The 19307-nt window shown below is 47.0% G+C and overlaps 1 protein-coding gene across 5 annotated transcripts in view; it reads left to right on the forward strand.

The window, feature by feature from the left end:
* The first annotated feature begins 3422 nt into the window (after positions 1-3422).
* Positions 3423-19307, forward strand: part of LOC143764603 (polyadenylate-binding protein 1-like) — a 76072-nt gene continuing 60187 nt past the window's right edge. The window contains exons 1-5 of one of the 5 annotated variants that reach the window (XM_077250337.1): positions 3423-3531; positions 15192-15398; positions 16317-16510; positions 16586-16701; positions 19163-19299. In XM_077250337.1, the coding sequence (XP_077106452.1) occupies position 3531; positions 15192-15398; positions 16317-16510; positions 16586-16701; positions 19163-19299 (655 nt within the window). In that variant the 5' untranslated portion in view covers positions 3423-3530. Of the gene's footprint in view, positions 3536-3866; positions 4114-15191; positions 15399-16316; positions 16511-16585; positions 16702-19162; positions 19300-19307 lie in introns of those variants that run through there. The other 4 variants (XM_077250346.1, XR_013213233.1, XM_077250327.1 and 1 more) reach the window with 4 other exon arrangements.

The following is a 19307-nucleotide window of genomic DNA, read 5'->3' on the forward strand; positions in this document are numbered from 1 at the left end:
GTAGGCTCGAAGCTCTTCCGGGACCCTAGAGTCGCCCCTCTCCACAAGTTGCCCCCCAAGACTGCATAGGTGATTTAGGTGAGACAGCCCGCCTGAGACTGACTGTCCTGCCGTAGGTTCGAAGTATTGCCTGAAGCTGTATATAGAAATACTTCCTTCGGCGTTCCGGACACCGGTTGTTTGCGCCTCAGTAGGATGTTGCCTCGGTCTTACAGCACGACCCCTACTGGTATTCTCCTTGTTGCTTTGATCTCGTTTCTCACTCAGCACAATCTATCTCGCTTCTAATCCTTCCTTGGGCACCGCCGCTATGCTGAGCAGGCACGGTCCCATTACGTTCGCTCAAGTTGCCAAGCCTCTGTCAGGATCCCACCCCTGACAGGGACCCTACTGAATCTTCTCCTGCAACACCCTCTGCCACAAGGTGTTGCCTGGCTCCAACCCAGTCAGCTTTCTGTCTAACTTCCTGCCTGACCCCCAGTTTTACCAGTGTTGTGGAGAGTGGCCTAGTAAATAGAACCCTTAGCTCCCCCTGGAGGCCCGGCGGTGAAATGTATTGGTGTCTGTGATACCTGCTCAGATGAACTCCTTCAGTGCCATCAGACGTACCATAGCTCCCCTTAGTGGCGGAGCCACAGTACTGCAACGACCAGGACTCTGGGGCGCTGCAACATCAAGCCCAGGGTTAGTAATAGAGAGGTGTCTATGAAACACCCCGTTTACTAACACTGTAAGTAAAAATAAAGAAACACAGATTAAAAACATGTAATTAAAATATAAAAACAGACACCCTCTTTCACCCATTTACCAAAAAAAAAACACCTGCAGGTTCAATGAGATCCACAAGGTCCAGCGTAATCCACATCGAGGTCCCAAGACGATCCCCTGCTCCAATACATACAGAAGCCACAGTGACATCATAAAACGTGACCCCTCCCCGTGTCCGCCGTACACACACTAAGGGCGGCATGGAAGCCACCACCTCTGAGGTCACTGGAGATTACAGTTTGCGGTTATCACAGTACCCTCTGAGCTGTCAACTGTCACTTGAGGTGAACTCAAGGAGCACAGTGACCGGCAATATGCATAACCTGGCGGAAACATTGTAGTAGGTTGGATTGCTGGACTGCCCCCAGCGTGACACATCAGCACTACAGTACGGAAGTCCGAAAGTGAACCAGTGGGATCATTACAGTGCATCAGATTGGTGAATCACTGTTGGACTGCAATGTCCACTAGACTTTGTTATATACAGCAAGCTAAATCTAAGTGGGCAGAAGGACCTGGTGTTTTAGCTTACTAAGTCTGGTATTAAACAACTCCAAGGGACCTGGTCCTTTATCCCACTTGGATTTAGCTTTCTCAGTGAGCAGGCTAAATCCAAGTTGGCAGAAGGACCTGGTCCTTTAGCTTACTAAGTCTGGTATTAAACAACTCCAAGGGACCTGGTCCTTTATCCCACTTGGATTTAGCTTTCTCAGTGAGCAGGCTAAATCCAAGTTGGCAGAAGGACCTGGTCCTTTAGCTTACTAAGTCTGGTATTAAACAACTCCAAGGGACCTGGTCCTTTATCCCACTTGGATTTAGCTTTCTCAGTGAGCAGGCTAAATCCAAGTTGGCAGAAGGACCTGGTCCTTTAGCCTGCTAGGTCTAGTATTAAAACACTCACAGGGACCTGGTCCTTTATCCCACTTGGATTTAGCTTTCTCAGTGAGCAGGCTAAATCCAAGTTGGCAGAAGGACCTGGTCCTTTAGCCTGCTAGGTCTAGTATTAAAACACTCACAGGGACCTGGTCCTTTATCCCACTTGGATTTAGCTTTCTCACAGAGAGCAGGCTAAATCCAAGTTGGCAGAAGGACCTGGTCCTTTAGCCTGCTAGGTCTAGTATTAAAACACTCACAGGGACCTGGTCCTTTAGCCGACTGGGATTTAGCTTTCTCACAGAGAGCAGGCTAAATCCAAGTTGGCAGAAGGACCTGGTCCTTTAGCCTGCTAGGTCTAGTATTAAAACACTCACAGGGACCTGGTCCTTTAGCCGACTGGGATTTAGCTTTCTCACAGAGAGCAGGCTAAATTCAAGTTGGCAGAAGGACCTGGTCCATTTGGCCAATAATTATAGTATTAACCCCTTCACAACGCATGATGCAGTTAAGTCATATATCATAGAAATATAAGAAAAAAAATATTGCTTTTGCTCAATTAAAAAAATACACAAATTTGGAATTGATGTGTTCAGAAAGGTCTGACCAATCAAAATGTAAAATAATCTGATCAGTAAACGGTATAACGAGAAAAAACTCGAAACGCCATAATGACTTTTTTTTGGTCGCCGCAACATTGCAATAAAATGAAATAAGAGGTGATAAAAACATGGTATCCGTGCCAAAATGGTATCAATAAGAACGTCCTGCCAAAATAAAAAAAACTCCCAGCGGCGATGTGGATGGAAAAATAAGTTATGGGAAGGAAAAAAAAATTTAAAAAACGGAAAATCGCCCGAGGGTTAAAACACTCCTAGGTGCATGCATGGAAAAAAATCTGTGGTTGTGTGATCTACAAAAATGATCACCAGTAAATAAAACGGGACGAGGATGAGATTGGCGCAGAATATTGTACACACTGGGATTAAGGGGAAAATTCGTGTGTATAATTGTCACATATAAATAAATGTGTAATCAGATGTCACATCTAGTCTGCGGCTCAATATTACTGCAAAAAAATCACATGACAGGATTCATATATATCTATATACAATGAGGGTCCTTCTATCTACTGGGATTTAGCATTCTTATATAGAGCAGGCTAAATCCAAGTCAGCTAAAGGACCTGGTCCCTCTGCCGACTGGGAAATAGCCGACTCTGTGTGAGAAAGCGAAATCCCAGTGCACAGAAGGACCTGGGCCTTTAGCCGACTGGGATTTAGCTTTCTCACACAGAGTGGGCTATTTCCCAGTCGGCAGAGGGACCAGGTCCTTTAGCCGACTGGGATTTAGCCACAACCTTACCAGTAGGCAAAAGTCCAAGTCACCGCTGTGGAACCACAAGCGCCAGCACACCTAGACGTACAGACAGCACCCTAACCCTTACAATGTGATCATCCATTCCCCCTGCAGGATGTCCCTCCAGCTGCCGTCAGTGATCTCTACCACGTCTCCCTTCTTGGCCAGCAGTGTTACCGGGAGCAGGACGAGCAGGAAGCAGCGGACAATGTGTGCAGCGCCATGACCCCGCTGACCCCGCCCCTCACACGGCGAGGACACTGCAGGCACTAGGCATTGTGGGCAAGGGGGACATGACGACTGCGCATGCGCCACATGCACGCGCGCCACTCGCGTCCGTACGGCGACGCGCACCTGGCGCATGCGCAGTCGTCATGTCCCCCTTGCCCACAATGCCTAGTGCCCATACACTCTAGCATTTACCGTTTTCTATCTGCTCTATGGAGGGAGAGGCGCCGCCCCTTCCGGTCACATGGGCATGACGTCAGCAGACGTCCTTTAGCCTCTACCCTGAGACCAGGCTTCGCTGGAGTAGGTGACTATGACGTCTTCAAGGAGGCGGGGGCTGGGAGGGGACGGGGGCGGGGGGAGGGAGGTGACTCCGGACCTTTTTTAATGAGAAAAAAAAAAAAAGAACAGAAAGAAAACTTGCTCAGGTGCCCCCCCGCATCGTCCTGCCGTACGCACGAGCACGGAAGTGTGTATGGCAAATACGTCCCTGCGTCACGTCTGTAAACATATAATAAGTGATGCTCAATAAAGGAGAACTTTTATATTATTGGTGTGCATTTATGGCATAAAATGTTTTATTATAAGGGGGAATCCAGAAACGTGTCAGCCATGATGGGCTCACAGCAGTAGTAACTGCCCGCTGCTCGAGTGGGCGTCAGTTGGCACCATGAGGCAGCTATGCTGTGCCCTGACAGTTTAACAGAAGAAGCCATCAGGATCTGACTGGATGCAAGATAGTAAACCTGGGATTACCGACATATTGTGCATAGTTTGTGAGTCCAAAGTCGGCGCAACCCGAAATCTTTGCGGAGGAAAGTAGAGAAGTTACGATTCTAGAATTCTTCAATCACCGCCACATGTGAGGCCGGCGTCACACTCAGCGTATGTAAATACGGTCCGTTTATTACGGCCGTAATACGCAGAAAAGTCCCCAAAATAATGATCCGTATGTCCTCCGTAGGCAGGGTGTGTCAGCGTATTGTGCGCATGGCATCCTCCGTATGTAATCCGTATGGCATCCGTACTGCGAGATTTTCTCGCCGGCTTGCAAAACCGACATCTAATGGATTTATGTGCGCAAATGTTCGGTAAAACATATATACAGTATATATATATATATATATATATATATATATATATATATATACACTAGATGGTGGCCCGATTCTAACGCATCGGGTATTCTAGAATATGCATGTCCACGTAGTATATAGCACAGCCCACGTAGTATATTGCCCAGTCACATAGTATATAGCACAGCCCACGTAGTATATTGCCCAGTCACATAGTATATTGCCCAGTCACGTAGTATATAGCACAGCCCACGTAGTATATTGCCCAGTCACGTAGTATATTGCCCAGTGACGTAGTATATAGCACAGCCCACGTAGTATATTGCCCATCTATGTAGTATATTGCCCAGCTATGTAGTATATTGCCCAGCTATGTAGTATATTGCCCAGTCACATAGTATATTGCCCAGTCACGTAGTATATAGCACAGCCCACGTAGTATATTGCCCAGCCACATAGTATATAGCACAGCCCACGTAGTATATTGCCCAGTCACATAGTATATTGCCCAGTCACGTAGTATATAGCACAGCCCACGTAGTATATTGCCCAGTCACGTAGTATATTGCCCAGTGACGTAGTATATAGCACAGCCCACGTAGTATATAGCACAGCCCACATAGTATATTGCCCAGTCACATAGTATATTGCCCATCTATGTAGTATATTGCCCAGCTATGTAGTATATTGCCCAGCCACGTAGTATATAGCACAGCCCACGTAGTATATTGCCCAGTCACATAGTATATTGCCCAGTCACGTAGTATATAGCACAGCCCATGTAGTATATTGCCCAGTCACATAGTATATTGCCCATCTATGTAGTATATTGCCCAGCTATGTAGTATATTGCCCAGCCACGTAGTATATAGCACAGCCCACGTAGTATATTGCCCAGTCACATAGTATATTGCCCAACCACGTAGTATATAGCACAGCCCACATAGTATATTGCCCAGTCACATAGTATATTGCCCAGTCACGTAGTATATAGCACAGCCCACGTAGTATATTGCCCAGTCACATAGTATATTGCCCATCTATGTAGTATATTGCCCAGCTATGTAGTATATTGCCCAGCTATGTAGTATATTGCCCAGCCACGTTGTATATAGCACAGCCCACGTAGTATATTGCCCAGTCACGTAGTATATTGCCCAGTCCAGGAAGTATATTACCCAGCCCACGTAGTATATTGCCCAGCCACGTAGTATATAGCACAGCCACGTAGTATATTGCCCAGCCACGTAGTATATTGCCCAGTCACGTAGTATATTGCCCAGTCCACGTAGTATATTACCCAGCCCACGTAGTATATTGCCCAGCCACGTAGTATATAGCACAGCCACGTAGTATATTGCCCAGCCACGTAGTATATAGCCCAGCCACGTAGTATATTGCCCATCTATGTAGTATATTGCCCAGCTATGTAGTATATTGCCCAGTGACGTAGTATTCAGCACAGAGCCACGTAGTATATAGCCCAGCCACGTAGTATATTGCCCAGCGATGTAGTATATTGCCCAGCCACGTAGTATATTGCCCAGCCACGTAGTATATTGCCCAGCCACTTAGTATATAGCCCAGCCACGTAGTATATTGCCCAGCTATGTAGTATATTGCCCAGCTATGTAGTATATTGCCCAGTGATGTAGTATTCAGCACAGAGCCACGTAGTATATAGCCCAGCCACGTAGTATATTGCCCAGCTATGTAGTATATTGCCCAGTGACGTAGTATACAGCACAGAGATACGTAGTATATTGCCCAGCCACGTAGTATATAGCCCAGCCACGTAGTATATTGCCCAGCTATGTAGTATATTGTCCAGTGACGTAGTATATTGCCCAGCGATGTAGTATACAGCACAGAGCCACGTAGTATATTGCCCAGCACATGTAGTATATTGCCCAGCTATGTAGTATATTGCCCAGCCACGTATGACACAGGTCCAAAAATAAAAAATAATCATATACTTACCTTCCGCCGGCGCGTTGTAGCTCTGTCGACTGGCAGGTCCTTGTAGCGCAGGACCTGTCATGACGTCGCGGTCACATGACCGTGTAGCGGTCACATGACCGTGACATCACAACAGGTCCTTCTGCCAGACCATCCGTGCACCGGAACGTGGCGGCTGCATCGCGAGGAGCGGGAAAGGCGGCGTAGGTGAGTATATATAATCATTTTTTTTATTATTATTATTTTTAACATTAGCTGTTTTTACTATTGGCGCTGCATAGGCAGCCTCAATAGTAAAAATCTTGGTCACACAGGGTTAATAGCGGCGGTAACGGAGTGCGTTACCCGCGGCATAACGCGGTCCGTTACCGCCGGCATTAACCCTGTGTGAGCGGTGAGCGGAGGGGTGTATGCGGCGGGCAGTGAGTGCGGGGAGTAAGGAGCGGCCATTTTCTTCCGAACTGTGCGTGTCGCTGATCGGTCGCTGCAGCCATAACAGGCAGCTGCCGAGACCAATCAGCGAACGAATAACATTGACAGAAGGACAGACAGACGGAAGTGACCCTTAGACAATTATATAGTAGATGTCATTGAGACACACATATATATATTCTGTATTTATATTTAATTCACTGCGAGATATGTGAAAAGCCGGTAATTCAATTGCCGGCTTTTAATTTCTCCTTCCCAAACCCGACAGGATATGAGACATGATTACATACAGTAAACCATCTCATATCCCCATTTTTTTTGCATACTCCACACTACTAATGTTAGTGGTGTGTATGTGCAAAATTTGGGCGCTGTAGTTGCTAAAATAAAGGGTTAAATGGCGGAAAAAATTGGCGTGCAATTTTCTCTGCCACAGTGGTAAAGCCAGTGACTGAGGTCAGATATTAATAGCCTAGAGAGGGTCCATGGTTATTGCCCCCCCCCCGGCTACAAACATCTGCCCCCAGCCACCCCAGAAAAGGCACATCTGGAAGATGCGCCTATTCTGGCACTTGGCCACTCTCTTCCCACTCCCGTGTAGCGGTGGGATATGGGGTAATGAAGGGTTAATGTCACCTTGCTATTGTAAGGTGACATTAAGCCAGATTAATAATGGAGAGGCGTCAATTATGACACCTATCCATTATTAATCCAATAGTACGAAATGGTTAATAAAACACACACACACACATTATTAAAAAGTACTTTAATGAAATAAAGACACATGTTGTTGTAATATTTTATTATTCTCTTAATCCACCTGAAGACACTCGTTCTGTAAAAAAGTAAAAATAAAAAATCAACAATATCCCATACCTTCCGATGATCAGTCACGTCCCACGATGTAAATCCATCTGAAGGGGTTAAATCATTTTACAGCCAGGAGCTCTGCTAAAGCAGTGCTCGTGGCTGTAAAACCCCCGGGAATGAATGGATTGCAGAGGAATGACCTGTAGTTACCTTGAGTTGCGGTGATGCGCCCTCTGCTGGATGTCCTCATATGAACTCGAGCGTGGGAACTTTTACCAGGCTCCAGTTCATGAGGACATCCAGCAGAGGGCGCCTCACCGCAACTCAAGGTAACTACAGGTCATTCCCCTGCACTACATTCATTCCCGGGGGTTTTACAGCCACGAGCACTGCTTTAGCAGAGCTCCTGGCTGTAAAATGATTTAACCACTTCACATGGATTTACATCGTGGGACGTGACTGATCATCGGAAGGTATGGGATATTGTTGATTTTTTCTTTTTTCTTTTTTACAGAACGAGGGTCTTCAGGTGGATTAAGAGAATAATAAAATATTACAACAACATGTGTCTTTATTTCATTAAAGTACTTTTTAATAATGTGTGTTTTATTAACCATTTCGTACTATTGGATTAATAATAGATAGGTGTCATAATTGACGCCTCTCCATTATTAATCTGGCTTAATGTCACCTTACAATAGCAAGGAGACATTAACCCTTCATTACCCCATATCCCACCGCTACACGGGAGTGGGAAGAGAGTGGCCAAGTGCCAGAATAGGCGCATCTTCCAGATGTGCCTTTTCTGGGGTGGCTGGGGGCAGATGTTTGTAGCCAGGGGGGGCCAATAACCATGGAGCCTCTCTAGGCTATTAATATCTGCCCTCAGTCACTGGCTTTACCACTCTGGCGGAGAAAATTGCGCGGGAGCCCACGCCAATTTTTTCTGCCATTTAACCCTTTATTTTAGCAGGTACAGCGGCCAAATTTTGCACATACACACTACTAACATTAGTAGTGTGGAATATGCAAAAAAAAAGGGGATATGAGATGGTTTACTGTATGTAATCATGTCTCATATCATGTCGGGTTTGTGAAGGAGAAATGAAAAGCCGGCAATTGAATTATCGGCTTTTCTATACAACACCGGTGCGTATTTCTCGCAAGTCACACTGCTGGTCCGTGTGTAATCCGTATTTTTCTCGCCCCCATAGACTTTCATTGGTGATTTTTTTGCGCAATACGGTGACAAACGCAGCATGCTGCGATTTTCTACGGCCGTACAAGACCGTATATTACGGATCAGTAAAATACGGCTGATAGGAGCTGGGACATAGGGAATCATTGGGCCGTGTGTTATGCGTATTTTACGGTTGTATTTTCTGCGCTCATACGTCCGTAAAACTCGCCAGTGTGACGCCGGCCTAAGGAGTAGATATCCCAGCACCTATGACCAGTGACTCTGGGCCCCCACCACCGGGTTCAATGGGCTTCTTAGTTTGCCAATGGCTCATTACCACCACTATACACTGGATTGTCCAACATGGGTTGGGATCGTTAATCTGCATATTAAAACATTACATAAACTGTGTATTTTTTTTTTTTTTTAAGAAACAGCGCCACTCTTGCCTTGGGGCTGCGTGCGGTATCGCAGCTAAGTCCGTTTAAGTTAGCAGGGTTGCACTGGAATACCGCACACAGTCAGGGGATAAGAGTGGTGCCGATCCCAGAAGAAAGCATCTGTGTGATTCTAAAATGTTACCTCTCACCATAGGGGGGCTGTTTACACACAACATACCAAAAGGGGATGATCACACAGAGCTTCTTTTTTTTAACATGGGTTTTGGAGGGGATTCCACTCCAAAATTCACACTTAAAAATGTGCCAAAAAAAAAAAGCAATGTAAATATTTGGGGTGTTTCTCCTTGATAAAACACCACTATGAAATCAATAGAAGAAGAAGAAAGTCCCCAGTACACTAAAAAACTCACGCCAAAGCTGTTTTTTTTTTCTTGCAAAAAAACTCTGTGACTATACATCCTTAAAAGGGAAACAACATTCTTATAGAGCTTATAAAAAATGCCTCTGTTGGCAGGCAGAGGATATGCACACATTTTGGAAAGTTTGTATTATTATTATTGATGTGTAAATTAACTTGGACAATTAATTATTCGGCCTTCAGACGAGCTCACTGGTGGATTCAGTTACCTCGTTTTGCAGTCTTACATGTACTGTGATACATAGGGGCTGTGGAAACCAAACGGCTCAACATACTAAATTACATTTTACTGTAAAAATTATATTTACCCATAAATACAAGAATAAAAAAAACAAGATGTCAATTTTACTTTGTTTTAGTGAAGCGGTGAAATCTACCAGTTCTTTAAAGGATGTGTCTGGGACTTTAACATTGATGGACTATCCTTAGGGTAGGTCCTGAATGTCTGATTGGTAGGGGGTGTGACACTCGGTACCCCCCGGAGATCAGCTCTTCCTGGTGTCGGCGGAACTGCTCAGTTCTGGAGCTGCATGGCACAGCTTTGTCAACAGAATAGTGACACATGCACATACTATTCAATAGAGAACGGATGTGCAGTACATGGCCGCGGCCACTATACTGTCGATGGAGCTGTTCTGGACAGATCCACAACTCAGCACCTCCAGCCGCCACCGCTGCCAGGATCAGTTGGGTACCGGGTGTCGCACCCCCAGTAATCAAACTTTGATGATGCGGAGCGCCCCCACACCGCCGCAGGGCCGAGGGGTACCCGGAGCCGGGCCTCTAAGTCTCAGTCCTGGGGTTGTCACGGTGGCTAGACCCGGTCCGTGACCCTGTCTGTCAGTGGGGGACGTCCGGTGCAATAAGTGGTGTTAATGGTGGTGTAGCGGTGCAGTTGTGGGGTGCAGGTCGCGGTAAATAACGAGGACACCAGGTTGCAGTCTCTTTACCTCTTTACTGGAGATCTCTGGGTCCTCAGTCCAGAATACGGTTCACCAGGCTGCGCAAGTCCGGCCGGTCCAATGGCACTTCCAGAGTTCTCCTCACAGGTGGAAATCAGTGCCTTCCTTCTAGCGCTGTGTGTTGTAGTCCTTCCCTGCTGTGCTCACGGAAAGTACCCCACAACGGTTGTGTCTGTTTCTTAAGTTCCCTCACAACTCGATTAAATGATGTTCTTCTAGTATTCCGTCCCTCCCTGCTATTCAGGTTGGAACGGCACCCGTTTGTCGGGTAGGCCTGGAGTTCTTCCGGGACCCTAGGGACGCCCCTCTCCCGCAATTGCCTCCCAAGACTTCATAGGTGATGTGTGGTAGACAGCCCGCCTGAGACTGACTGTCCTGCCGCTGTTTAGAGTATTGCTTGAAGCTAGATGTTATAATACTCCCTCGGCGTTCCGGCCACCGGTAGTGCGCCTCAGTAGGGTGTTGCTCCGGTCTTATAGCACGACCCCTACTGGTATTCTCCTATTGCTTGATCTCGTTTCTCACTCAGCACAATCTATCTCGCTTCTAGTCCTTTCTTGAGTCCCGCCGCTTCCAGGAGCTGGCGCGGACCCGTTACGTTCTTTCCAATGCCAAGCCTCTGTCAGGATCCCACCCCTGACAGAGACCCTACTGTCTCTTCCTCCACAACACCCTCTGCCACTAGGTGTTGCTTCGTCCAATCCAGTCAGCTTTCTGATCTAACTTCCTGCCTGACCCCCAGTTTACCCACTATGGTGGGGAGTGGCCTAATGAATAGCACCTTTAGCTCCCCCCGGAGGCCCAGCTGTGAAATGTATTGGTGTCTGTGATACCTGGTCAGATGAACTCCTTCAGTGCCATCGAACGCACCATGGCTCCCCATAGTGGCGGAGCCACAGTGTTGCAACGACCAGGACTCTGGGGCGCTGCACTCCCCCCTGGTTAAACACAGTACTCCGGGACTGGGAAGAAAACAACAATACAGGTTAGCAAAAAGACATACAATTTTGTTGAGTGCAAAAACAATAAGTATACTTGAACAGGCTTCCCTTTATGGGAGGTGAGGACACTTTAACGTTACAAACATAATTAAATATCATAGCAACAGGCTACAATTAACTCTCATTACCCAACCGGGTATTCTACTAAGTGCAAATTTGGTGAACAATAATTTAACATTGCCTTTAAGGACTCACACTCTAAATCCACTAAAGACCCTCCTATAATCACATTATAAGGTATTCTAACTTTTTCATTCTCCTTCTTTGGGATCTGCAGGACCGCCTGTCCTAACGGCACCAGACCTACTGCCTCTCCTTTCTGTTACAGGACCGCCCTGTTCAGCCAGGGCCTACTGCCTCTCAACTACTATACATAGTATAGAACATAACTTTACTTTCATTTTGAGAACACTGAGCCGGCTCTACTTGGCTCCTATAAGGACTCACTCACTAACCCCTACGGGTTCACTTTCTGTCCTTAGTAACGAACTAACTTTCTATGGGGACTCAGGGTTTACCTTCTATCCTCACCTTCATTACTACTTTCCTTCTTTCAGCTATGCAGGACGCTAAGTCTACCCCTACGGGCCTACTGCATCTTTCTTTCAACTTTTTCACTTTCTTCTGAAGTACATCAGCAAAATCTCTTTCACAATTAACTAAATCAATACATATAACTTTTACATGTAAAACAGTTACATTTTTCTCTCAAACATCATCATCATATTACGGTTCTAAACAGTATCACTCATAAACACACTTTGAACGAACATCCCCTTTAAGAGGGGACCCAGTCTTTATGAGGTAGCATTTCTTCTCAGGCTACCAGTCCGTACTCAGCAAAGGCTCCGGTGCGGTATCTTCGCAAAGAGTCTCTTTCCAAGTAAAACCAGTTTTAAACACCCTTAAGGAGGTGCAAACTATTTACAAGCAGTTTGTATCATGCACTGTTCATGATTCAGCAGTTCTTTTCAACAGGAAACAAAAGCAAAAAGCAGAGGAAGGGATCCCGGGTAAACAAAGGGATCCCTTTAAGAGTTTAACCCTAGTCAGGTTTAAAGCAGCAAAAAGCAAGGAAGCAAACAGTTAACTATTTACATGTTCAGGTTTCCGAGGTTTATCCTCATAATAGGTTGCAAGGCATCGATTGGTAGCGAACACTTCCTGGCCTGGGAAGATCTCTGTTCGACTTCTCATCCGATGCGGTATCAATGTCACTAGTCGGTTCTTCAGGTATAATCTGGGTTCGAATGTCAATTTTGGTAGTAAGTTCAGTGGTAGAAATAATGCACCCTGTAGTAGTAGTGCTGGGACTCGTCGGTTCAGAGGTAGTCTTAATCAGGGCAGCAGGTAGTGCTGCTGCAAGTTCAGTCACTGGAACGGAGTCAGGAGCGGTGGCACTAGCAGTCACTGGAGTGGTGTCGGTCATCAGGGCAGGGTCGTCCTTCATACCTGCTTCAGATGCGGTCCCTCCGGTGCCGGTCTGCTCCGTCTGCGCTGGGGTCTGGAACGCTGGTTGCAGGGCCTCACGCTGCGGCGTTGTCATCTCTGCTTGCAGCGTCTCGCTTTTCGGCAGGGCCTTGCTTTCCAGCTTCAGAGCGCTGGACCTTCTTTCCTGATCCGGACCAAGCGAGGCTGCCGACAGGCGTCTGGTGAGGCTCCCGACGATGGTCTTCTTCCACCCGGCCTCAGTGCTCAGCTGCGTCCGCCGGGGTCGGTCGCTGAGCTCGTCCACTCCGGCCTGCAGGAATTCAGCATCAGCGGTGGAGGCCTGGTTGCGGTGCCCCTCCGGGTGGCTGGGGGAGTCCTCTGCTCCGACCCCACGCTCCGGCTCCGGGCGGCTCGCCATGGCATCCTCCATGTCGCTCACTTCTTCTTCCTGGTCCTTTTCTCGCTCTCTCCTTCGTGGGCGGTTTCGCTTTCGTTGTCTCCGCCCCCCATTGAGGATAAGTAGGCGGATCTCGGCTGCTGACGGACACGTCCTCAAGGGGCTGAAATATTTAGACTGGGCGGCCATTGTCTTTCGCGCTCTCCAGCTTGTCTACGCCCACTCCACGCCCTTCTTCTTCTCCTGCGCTCTCCTTAGCGCTGTAATGGCGGCGGTTTTGGCGGGAACTTCTGGCGGCAAGTGGCAATACACAGTCTTTGCAATAAGTCACAGTCCAAGCACAATAAATCACAGTTCCAAGGCACACATGACCTGATTCTTCAGGCTTAAGTAGATCCTGTTCGTGACGCCAAGTTCTGCGGAGCGCCCCCACACCGCCGCAGGGCCGAGGGGTACCCGGAGCCGGGCCTCTAAGTCTCAGTCCTGGGGTTGTCACGGTGGCTAGACCCGGTCCGTGACCCTGTCTGTCAGTGGGGGACGTCCGGTGCAATAAGTGGTGTTAATGGTGGTGTAGCGGTGCAGTTGTGGGGTGCAGGTCGCGGTAAATAACGAGGACACCAGGTTGCAGTCTCTTTACCTCTTTACTGGAGATCTCTGGGTCCTCAGTCCAGAATACGGTTCACCAGGCTGTGCAAGTCCGGCCGGTCCAATGGCACTTCCAGAGTTCTCCTCACAGGTGGAAATCAGTGCCTTCCTTCTAGCGCTGTGTGTTGTAGTCCTTCCCTGCTGTGCTCACGGAAAGTACCCCACAACGGTTGTGTCTGTTTCTTAAGTTCCCTCACAACTCGATTAAATGATGTTCTTCTAGTATTCCGTCCCTCCCTGCTATTCAGGTTGGAACGGCACCCGTTTGTCGGGTAGGCCTGGAGTTCTTCCGGGACCCTAGGGACGCCCCTCTCCCGCAATTGCCTCCCAAGACTTCATAGGTGATGTGTGGTAGACAGCCCGCCTGAGACTGACTGTCCTGCCGCTGTTTAGAGTATTGCTTGAAGCTAGATGTTATAATACTCCCTCGGCGTTCCGGCCACCGGTAGTGCGCCTCAGTAGGGTGTTGCTCCGGTCTTATAGCACGACCCCTACTGGTATTCTCCTATTGCTTGATCTCGTTTCTCACTCAGCACAATCTATCTCGCTTCTAGTCCTTTCTTGAGTCCCGCCGCTTCCAGGAGCTGGCGCGGACCCGTTACGTTCTTTCCAATGCCAAGCCTCTGTCAGGATCCCACCCCTGACAGAGACCCTACTGTCTCTTCCTCCACAACACCCTCTGCCACTAGGTGTTGCTTCGTCCAATCCAGTCAGCTTTCTGATCTAACTTCCTGCCTGACCCCCAGTTTACCCACTATGGTGGGGAGTGGCCTAATGAATAGCACCTTTAGCTCCCCTCGGAGGCCCAGCTGTGAAATGTATTGGTGTCTGTGATACCTGGTCAGATGAACTCCTTCAGTGCCATCGAACGCACCATGGCTCCCCATAGTGGCGGAGCCACAGTGCTGCAACGACCAGGACTCTGGGGCGCTGCAATGACCTCTCCTAAGATGTTAAAGCACCAGATAACCCCTTTAAAGCTCCCCATACACATTAGATAAATGTTGTCAGGCTTTGGCGGGATCGACAGGCCTTATACTGTGTATCGGGGTCCCCAGCTTCACCCTGAACAGATGACGGGGGAGAGAATGATCCGCCCTGTTGAATGTCCTTTTGTTCGGGGTGTAGATAAGCTTTGGTCAGAGGAGTCAGGCCGCGGCTGGTGTGTATGGCCAGCTTTGGCGTGTGACTGCCATGTAATGCTGACATGTTATTATCAAGGTGTTTTTCTTACAATCTCCTTTATTTTAGTGACCCTGCTAATAATGGCCACTAGCACTCTCAGCCACAGTACAGCAACCCTATATGTTGGGGATCTCCTTCAGGACGTCACAGAGGAGATGCTGCATGAAAAGTTTGCTCCTGCCGGCAGCATTTTGTCAGTCAGCATATGCAGAGACAAGATCACCAGTCAGTCTCTTGGCTACGCTTACATCAAGTTCCAGCAGCTGGAGGATGGTAAGAAGCAATACACAATTATAGCTATACATTGCAGCCCTGCCAGCAAGAAAATGGAACTCTCGGCTGGGGTGAAATATTGCAACTGTTCCACAAATATCATGGACATACCCCTTTAATTAAAGAAAGAAAATTGTAGATACAGTGGGGAAAATAAGTATTTGATACTTTGCCGATTTTACATGTTTTCCCACCTACAAAGAATGGAAAGGTCTGTAATTTTTATCGTAGGTACACGTCACCTGTGGGAGACAATCTAAAAATAAAAACCAAACAATCACATTCAATGATTTTTACATAATTTACATTTTATTGCATGAAATACTGTATATTTTTTAATTTCTGGCAATTTTTTAGCTTAACATATAATGTATTAAAAATAAAAAATCTTGCAACTTTCAAACTGGACATGGGTGCTTTTTTAGATTATAACTTCCTGTTGTTTCAGGAAACAACAGGTGTACATAGCTACAGTCGTCAGACCTGAGTCCAATAATTTTATGAAAGCATCTAATGAGCGTGTACAAATGTCATTGTGAAGGGAGGGTGAGCAGGGTCAGCTGTGACATCTCCTATTGTAATTAGTGGATCTTGTATTATCAGCTGTATGTAGAAGCATTACCCGTCATCCTTCCTCTGCTGATAAGGAGCCTGCTGAAAACTCTTCCTGAAAGGGCAGAAAGTATGAAAATTTCAAGATTTCTAAATTTTTTTAGAACAAGAAAAATTAGCAAATTAATTTTTTTTGAAATAAAAATAATGCAAAACAAAATATAGTAAAAAATGTTGTAGCATGGAATGCTGGAGTTGATCAACAATTCCTATCATGGCATCCTATCAGGGCGCAGAGGTCACTGAGGTGGATAAAGTCATTGATAGTCTCTTTCTTTGAAAATGTCCCTGATCCTTTCCCGCCAGCGGAGCGAGCTCTGGATACCATGGACTTTGAAGACATGAATGGCAAAGCGATGCGCATTATGTGGTGTCAGCGCAACCTGTCCCTAATAAAGAGCAGGATCGGCAACATTTCTATCAAAAACCTGGATAAGACCATTGATAGTAAATTACTGTACGACACATTTTCTGCTTTTGGCAGCATCATGTCGTGTAAGGTATGTCATCCCCCACATACAGATGTGTGAGGTCTGTGCAGTAGTAAGGTCACTTATTAATATGAGGTGTTGCAGGTCGTGTGTGACGAAAATGGATCTAAGGGTTATGGGTTTGTACATTTCGAGACCCGCGAATCAGCCCAGAAGGCCATTGACTCGTTGAATGGCAAGATCCTAAATGACCAGAGAGTGTAAGTATGCCCTCATGTAAGGCCGGCTTCACGTGTCTGGGATTTCTGGACTCCTGGACCCAAATAAACATTCTCATAGGCATATTTCAAGCTTTAGGGTTCGGGTCAGGAGACCTTCGGCTGGTCTGCAAACCGCGACCTGGATACAGACTGAGACGTGCCAAGACGGCCTAATACAAAGAATCCGCAATCATTGACTTACATGTCGCCAATGGCAGGGGTTATCCACCTCTGGGGACATTTTTTTTTTTAACTTAATTGCATTTATTTGGGGCTAAAAGTCATGTTTGCAATTCAGTTTCCTTACAAAATTTGCATCTTTTGGCTTTTACAGGCTCTTTGTCTCCTCCTCCCTGCACATTCAACTTTTATGTGGTCGGTGGTCATAAATCAGCTGACAGGAGCTCAGAAATAGACAGATAAGTGTTAGAAGCTCTCTTTTTGGATCCTTAGGCTATGTTCACACGCAGCAAAATCCGCAGCGTTTCCACAGCAGTTTCCCATGCGTTTACAGTACAATGTAAACCTATGGGAAACACAATCCGCAGTGCACATGCTGCGGAAAAAAACGCGCGGAAACGCAGCAGTTTACATTCCGCAGCATGTCAATTTTTTGTGCGGAATCCGTAGCGGTTTTACACCTGCTCCATAATAGAAAACCGCTGGTGTAAAACCGCAGTGGAATCCGCACAGAAAAACGCCGTAAATCTGCAGTGGACCATTCTACATGTGCACAGACCCTTAGAATGAGCTCACTCTTGGATTTTCAGTTAACCCATTCTGCAGCCAGCACTAGACAGAGCAACACTGAGGCTATAGAAGGCAAATGGTGCAACATTCTTAATGAAACCCAATTGCAAAACTAAATTTTAGCCAAGAATATATGCATTTAAGTTAGAAACAAAGTGTCCCCAAAGGTGGATAACCGCGCTGCCAGCTATAGAGAAAATTGGGGTTCCCAGACCCTGTTCTACCAGGCTCCACATATCTAGGACAGTGTGTGTGCCACAAATTTTTATGGGTACATCCAAACATTGCAGATTTTTTGGGGCCAAAATGTCTGCAACTAAAAATCAGTTCTATATATCCGAATACATTTTTTCTGCGATTAGTGGTACAGTGGCAGAGATTTCACAGTGTATATAGAGAAATAAATATAAATATACTACACACATATATAAAATTATCTACATAGGAATACCCCTCTAAGGCCACGTTCACGCGCTCAGGATTTGGTCAGTATTTTACATCAGTATTTGTAAGCCAAAACCAGGAGTGGGTGATAAATCCAGAAGTGGTGACGTATTTCTATCACACTTTTCGGGCAGTTTCACACGTCCAGATAATTCCGGTTCCGGAAAAAATCGGTACCGGAGTTATCCGTGTCCGTGTGCCCGTGAGCTCACGTAGGCCATACGTGCGGCACACGTGTGCCGCCCGTGTGGCGAGTGGGTACCACACGGAGCGTGCAGGAGACAGCGCTAAAGTTTAGCGCTGTCCCCTGCATCGTGCTGAAGCCGCCATTCATATTTTCTCTGCCGCAGCCTTTGCTGCAGAGAAGATATGAATAATAGTGTTTAAAAGACAGATCTATGTGTCCGCCGCCCCCCCACCCCCTGTGCGCCCCCCCGCTGGTCAGAAAATACTCACCCGCGTCCCTCGTTGGCCGTCGCTCCTTCCTCTCTGCCCCGCGGCTTCCACTGTATGCGGTCACGTGGGGCGGCCGATTACAGTCATGAATAGGCGGCTCCACCTCCCATAGGGGTGGAGCCGACTATTCATGATTGTAAATGAGCCGCCCCACGTGACCGCATACAGTAGAGAAGCTGCGGGGCAGAGAGGAAGGAGCGACGGCCAACGAGGGACGTGGGTGAGTATTTTCTGACCAGCGGGGGGGCGCACAGGGGGTGGGGGGGCGGCGGACACATAGATCTGTCTTTTAAACACTATTATTCATATCTTCTCTGCAGCAAAGGCTGCTGCAGAGAACATATGAATGGCGGCTTCAGCACCATGTGGGGGGGACAGCGCTTATTGTAGCGCTGTCTCCGGCACGCCACAGGGACCGCACACGGAGAATGTCCGTGTGCGGTACGTGTTTTACACGGACCCATTGACTTTAATGGGTCCGTGTAATACGTGCACTCCCACGAACACTGACATGTCTCCGTGTTTGGCACACGGAGACACGGTCCGCAAAAAATCAATGACATCTGAACAGATGCATTGATTTTAATGGGTCTACGTGTGTCAGTGTCTCCGGTACGTGAGGAAACTGTCACCTCACGTACTGGAGACACTGACGTGTGAAACAGGCCTTCCTCTGATAGTTCCTCTCCTGGTTTTGGCTTACAAATACTGACTGAATACTGATTGTGGGAAAGTGGGCTAAATGTTTGGGGTTTTTTTTGCTGTTAGTAAATAACAATTTTGGATAAACATGTCTGCATTTTCTGTAAAGGTTTATTGAACATACCAAGTCCAGTCACGAACGAGAACCTGAACTTGTTGCCAGTTCTTTATACACTAATGTTTACATCAAGAACTTTGGAGAAAATATGGACAATAAACAGCTCAAGGAATTGTTCAGCAAATACGGTAAATAT

Source organism: Ranitomeya variabilis, chromosome 1 (assembly GCF_051348905.1).
Source record: "Ranitomeya variabilis isolate aRanVar5 chromosome 1, aRanVar5.hap1, whole genome shotgun sequence".
Lineage (NCBI taxonomy): Eukaryota > Metazoa > Chordata > Amphibia > Anura > Dendrobatidae > Ranitomeya > Ranitomeya variabilis.